The sequence below is a fragment of the Nelusetta ayraudi genome, unplaced genomic scaffold (genome assembly GCF_046127955.1).
Source record: "Nelusetta ayraudi isolate G7.1 ecotype Tasmania unplaced genomic scaffold, CSIRO-AGI_Nayr_v1 ptg000052l, whole genome shotgun sequence".
In the NCBI taxonomy this organism is placed as follows: Eukaryota; Metazoa; Chordata; class Actinopteri; order Tetraodontiformes; family Monacanthidae; genus Nelusetta; species Nelusetta ayraudi.
This window is the reverse complement of record NW_027466102.1, coordinates 5664001-5670000: the sequence shown is the minus strand read 5'-3', so window position 1 is coordinate 5670000 and position 6000 is coordinate 5664001. Positions and strand designations below refer to the sequence as shown.

General features: G+C 44.2%; 1 protein-coding gene across 6 annotated transcripts in view; it reads right to left on the bottom strand.

Annotated features, from left to right (window-relative positions):
* The window catches only part of ryr3 (ryanodine receptor 3), a 136342-nt gene that overhangs the window by 53390 nt on the left and 76952 nt on the right, over positions 1-6000 (bottom strand). For all 6 annotated transcript variants that reach the window (XM_076037451.1, XM_076037452.1, XM_076037453.1 and 3 more), the window contains 2 exons: positions 2053-2326; positions 1377-1491 (listed from right to left, as the gene is read on the bottom strand). In XM_076037451.1, coding sequence (XP_075893566.1) covers positions 1377-1491; positions 2053-2326 — 389 coding nt within the window. The remainder of the gene's footprint in view (positions 1-1376; positions 1492-2052; positions 2327-6000) is intronic.

Sequence of the window (6000 nt, the reverse complement as noted above, 5' to 3'; positions counted from 1 at the left end):
AGTTTAATGCGCTTCGAATGCGCGGGGCGACGCATCTATCATCGTGGTGGTGAGACGCACAAACAGCAGCACTTTGCCGTTCAACCCGATAATCCTACCATTAAAAAGGGACTTAATGCGGGTTTTTGACTGACACATTTAGCACTACAAGGCTGTTGAGAGGTGAACGACAGGACGGAATACTTCATAATCAAGTTGTTATTCCATTTATTTATGTATTTTTAGACCAGAGCCTATTGCCCTCATGTCAGCACCGTGTGTTAAGTGCAGGTTATAGAGACGTCCGTCTCTCTCAGCGACCGCAAACTCCGTCTCCTGAACTAATTTGCGGTTTTGGCGTCCCGTCCCCCCAACCGTCTTCTGTTACAGTTGAGATAATCCGGCCGTAAATACTACAAACCTGATAAACACTCAGAAGCTGTGTTATTTCCACTTTATATGGCCACAGCGGGCGGCGGGCTCGTATCAAGTGACGGTAAACCGAAGCGGAAGTTATCTTGGGGACGGCGTGACCGGACTGCCGGAGTCAGATGGGAGGTTCAGAATGCCCCCCCCCCCCACCAACCACTCACAAGCCCCCACCCCAACCATTCCGTGGTCTTTATGTCTGACTTTCAGCTAACGCCTGGCACCGGCCGCGGCATTAAATCACGCCGTCCTGGCCCGGGCCCGCGGCGGCCAGCGCTGCCCAAAAAGGCCAGAGCTTCCAAAGGCCCTCGGCGGGGACGAGTTTACCCCTCTGCCCGCCGCGTGACCCCCATCCCACCCCCCCACCACCACCGTTTGATTTTTGTTTTGTTTTTTTCTTACTTGGCCTTTGAGGATTAACTCCGTCGCACTGACGGCAAAGCCGTAAAGAATTGAGCGTTAAGCTTTCCAATACTGAACCGCCAACGCAAAGTTAGGAGTTCAAAAACTCAAAATGTTCCGGAAAAGAGGATTTACAGTTAAAAGCAGCAATTTTTTTTTTTCTATTGCGATTTCACAATTCTCACATTTTTAGTTAATACAAAAACGTCAACGTTTCCCAGCAGCCAATCCTGTTTTTAAACGTGACAGCTACCGATATTGTTCTGGACCCGGTATGGAAATTGACATCGTAGCACATTTCTTTTTTGAACGACACCAAGCCCAGGTCTTAGATAGATAGAGCGCTTTATTTGTCATGGTACAAAAATATTCTACGAAATTGGAGAATTTCATTGTAATCCAATCCAATCTAATCCAATGTTTTTCAAGCTAGCTCTGCGAGACCGCTGACTTCAGATCCCACAATTTCTATTGCGGCCCTGAAATAGCTGGTGCTTTAATGGTGGTAACAGCTTGAAACGTGGTGTTGATACCAAAGCAATAAGTGTGCGGCTTCCCCATCCTACCTGGGACTTGTCTCCTCCCAGCACGTTGACCATCACCTCCATGACAGTCTCGTGCATGCCCAGAACCCTCATCAGGTTGGGGTGCTGGTAGAACACCTTGTTGTTCATGATGTCTCTGAGACGCAAAAGGGTCATTTTGTAAAAGATTAGCGTGTTATCTGATGCACAATTTGATGCTTAAAGGGCCAGTGTGTAATATTTGGCTTGATTTATGATGCTTATTTGGTAAAAACTTAACAAACTGCACATACATGAGGTATAAAAGTGTTTAATCGCAGTACAATAAAAGTGATTTGGAGAGCGGTTCTCATATATATGTATATTCAATCTATCTATGTAACATTTCTAATGAAGCCCGGTGTGGACGATCTGGCCCAACTGACATTGTGTTTTGTAATTAGGGTGACAACTCGCGTCTACAAATAAACCAACAAAGAAGAAGGTGGACAAGATATCCAGGCCACTGTAGCTCACTGGCAAGCTCAGGAGGGGTAGGAAAGTGAAAGACCCTGCAAATCTAAAATGTAACCACTTGATGTCGCCGTTTCTTCTTCGAAATCTCCAAATATTACACACTTAACCTTTAACCGTGAAACAAGCAAGCAACAACACTTCATACCGAGAACTGAAGGCACTGACACTCCTGTGAAACGGCGAAGGGGAAACATCTCCTTACCCGAGTCCATCAATCATGAGCTTCTCCTCCTCTTTGCCCATGCGCACGGACAGCAGGGACCTGATCTGACCCAGCGACACCAACAGGTTGATGGCGTCCTGCACGGAGGCGGCGCTGATGGTGTACGACTTCTTCATGGCCCGCAGCAGCTCCCCGATGCCGTCGTACTGCCTCCTCAGCAGACTGAACATCACCCTGACCAGCTCGGGGTCCAGGATGTGGGTCTCCTGAGCCCAGCTGGTGATGGTCTGGGAGATGAGCTCCTTCAGGTTGGCTGGAGACACAGGCCGAGATGTCAACATACAACACATGAGAACAACTAATAGGCAAATTGTCCATCGTAGTAGTACAATATGCACAAAAAACGTTTTGTTGTGTGTTTCAAAGCCCTTTGGAACACTATTTTTATGGAGAGTCTTGACAAGTCAAATTTTCCTGTTCCATTGGCAGATAAGTTTGCTTACTTTCGTAATATACAGCCAATATCTGTACTTTTGTTTCTTGTTTTTAAAAGTTTGCTTTTTGCAGCACGGAAAATTGGGCTAGCCTAATTAACACCAGTGTTGCACAACGACCACTTGCCTGAATCCATATCCGTTTAATTAAAGATTCTGCAGACTGGGAAATGTTACAAGCAACGGGAGGAGTGTTAACAGCACAAGAGGTCAAGATAATTAAACGGCAGACAGTTCATGGGTCCAGTAAATTAGTAGATGCCTTCTTTTTCGTCGGGTGTGACCTCAACGTCTGTGGAACCCGGCCCATTGCAAAGTACAGCAGAAATTTAAGAGAGCATTAAAATTTTATCCAAAATCCTCCAAGGATCAAAAGGGTAAATCTTGTAGCCAGGCTCAGACATGGATCTCTCCAGAAATCCCTGTGAGTTTTTTTTTTTTATCAAAGATAAATATATATTTTTTTGACCATCTGCTGCAGCTGCAGTTATAAAACCAAGAAACGAACCAACTCATTTACTGAAAGCTAACCGACTTTTGGTCGCTCGGGGCAGCAGAACAGATTGCAAACAACTGCCAACAACGTTGACTGTTTTCTCTTCATCTGGCCAAGAATTACCACCTAAAATGCTTGCAAAAAGACCAAACATGCCAATAAGGACAGAAGCACAAAACTGATACCTGAACAAACTGGTTCAAATGTATTTTCTTGGTCCAAAAACCAGCGTTGGGGCACACGCTACACTCCCAATACAATTGTTTCCCACCGAACTGTGAAACCGCTTCAGGGCGGCTACTGCAAACCAATGGGCAGCGTCACGATGCCGCCGTCCTCCTTTATACACAGTCGATAGTTTTTCATATTTAGCTACGTTTTTGTGTATTTCTGGCCTCTTGCTGAATCAAGACCCTACATTCGGTCGCTTTAGCACTTTTGAGTCCAACTTATTTCGCTCAGCTGCTCTGCCAGTGGGATCCCATTATTGCAGAGAGAGTGAGCTATCAGCTCCAGGGTAAACACGGAGAGCTGCTCCACGCAGATTAACAAATGCAGCAGCAGCGTCCTGCCAAGCCCATAAAGGCAGCGAACACAACCACTGGAGCTCTGCCCACGAGCAGAGCAGCTGGTTGTTGTGTTGTCGTGCGTCTCTGACCTTATGATGTCCAACAATAACATGCCGAGCAGCAATGTGGCAGGTTTACAACCGAGCTTTGAGGACACGCAGGGGGCGACACTTTCACACTCGCAGCCCCGTAAGTCATGATGCCTGGAGTGCGAATCAAATGATGCAATGTGTATTTTAGAGTGACCGTCGTGCGACACTCACAAAGCATCATGAGAGAGGCTTGGGATGGGATTTAGATGATGGATTTGGTAGTTTGTGCTGCGCGGAAAGAAATCAGTGCTTGCGAGTAGAGAATACCGAAACAGAGCGTACAAAGTTGCAAACGTTAAGATTTGTAAATCTGCACTGCAATGTTTTTGAATCAATCCATAGATAGTTAGATTAAACATTTCATCAGTAAAGTGGTTTACTGATAGTTAGATTGGACGGCGAGTGGTCGATATTAGCATCAAGAGAACCATAACTGCAGCGATGAAAAGGGCCGTATATTCATTATATGAGTGAGTGAGCTAACAACCTAATAATTTGCGCTGTTCCCCTGTCCAGGCCTCGTGCCAACAACTCAGTCTCATCTCTCACAATGGCATTTGCAAGCTTATGTAGGTGCAGTATATGACTGAAATGATCATGAGTGAAAATTGATTTTTTTCGAACCCTTCAAAAGACAGTGACTGATTTTGTGCAAAGCTTTTGGGCGGACTAGAAAAAAAACTATATCAGGGGTCACAGACATGATTGCCGACCACATGAGGACCACATGAGTGGCGCACAGGCCTGCTCTAAAAATAGCACAACTTGGTGATCTGTGTCTAAAATTATAATTTGATTTTATTCTGTTGCTATTCTTTTGTGATAATACTTGCAATAATAGAATCAAAAATGAAAACGATTGAAATTAAAAAATTAAAAATATTCTGTTGCACATTAAGTCTTGAGAAGTTTAGGCAAACTTTTTGAACTCTTTAATATTAATAATATTAATATTTGACAAACCATATAAATAGATGTAAAGAGTTAAATATTTACGGTATCTGTATCCAACCTTGAACTAAGTTTAATATGTCTTCTAGTTTCAAAGGATATTCCAGTATTGTTTTATCACAGATATATATTTTAGGTTGTTATTTATTTGATGTGATCAGTCATCACTCATCACATAGATGAGTATCATTAATAATAATATTTAATAACTAAAGGCAAACTGAGCAAATATGTTATTTCAGAAGAGTGTAGCTGTAACTGGTTGCCTTTCGAAGTAGCGTCCAGGTTCAAAAAGGTCATTGACCCCTGAACTAGATTGTAACTGATGTGTTTGAAGTCCACCTGATCTCCAACCAAACTATTTTCTCGGCAACGGAGACACAGGAACACTCAGTGAGAGAATCCGACGTCGCCCCTTCTTCAAATCATGACGTTTATCATGATTCCCAAGTCAGGTGTGGACTTTGAGTGCTCACAAAGAGGTCGCAGTTTCAGGTAGGATAAGAATGAGAGAGACGGACGGGGGGAGGAAGTGAGGGAGGAAAGAGATTGTGTCCTCAGAACGAGCGCGCCGAAGCTTTGCGTCCACCCTGCGTGACCTCCGGCGGAGTCGCCGACAAGAAGGGAAGCGGCGATTAAAAAAACGCAGAGCGTGAACTCTGAAAGGTCGCCGTCGGGCTTGTTTCGGCGTTTAATTGATAACAACGATCGTCACGGAAAACAAAAAGGGATCATGGAGTTTATCAAGGTGACTGTGACGAGTCACACCCGTCAAATTGTTTGACGCTTTAATGGAGATTATTTAGTATTAACCAATGACCAACCTAATTATTGCAGCCTTGTTCAGAGGCAGCACTCCTCTGCCTTTTGCTCAGACGCATAGCGAGCAGCCCTGCGGGGACGATATTCTATCAGCAGCATTTCACAAGAAGCTGAACACTCCGGCAGCTTTGTCCTTTTTCTGACAGACTCCATTGAGGAAGAGCAGCCATTCAAAACTCAGGCTCATTATGTGCAGCCTCAGCCGAGGGAACACGCTCATAACAAACACTGTGCTATTAATGAAACGGTTCCGTCACTCATTCAAGCGTCAATCACAAGGCCCAAGGCACATAACCGCAGCGTTTTAGGAACGGCCATTTAAAATGGACTCGTTTGGCGTCTCGTCTCATTTACCCTGTGCAAATTGAAAGAAATGAAAATGGCCAAACAAACAAAAAAACTTACATTTATAGCGGAGAATTACGACTCTCTGAATCAATGACAACCGGCATTCAGGTGGAATTTTTTAGTAGGTTTTCATTCTCCTTGTTCTCAATGTGACAAAATGCATTTAAAAAAATGGTGCAGGTATCAATTAGCATTATGTTCTAAATATCCTAACT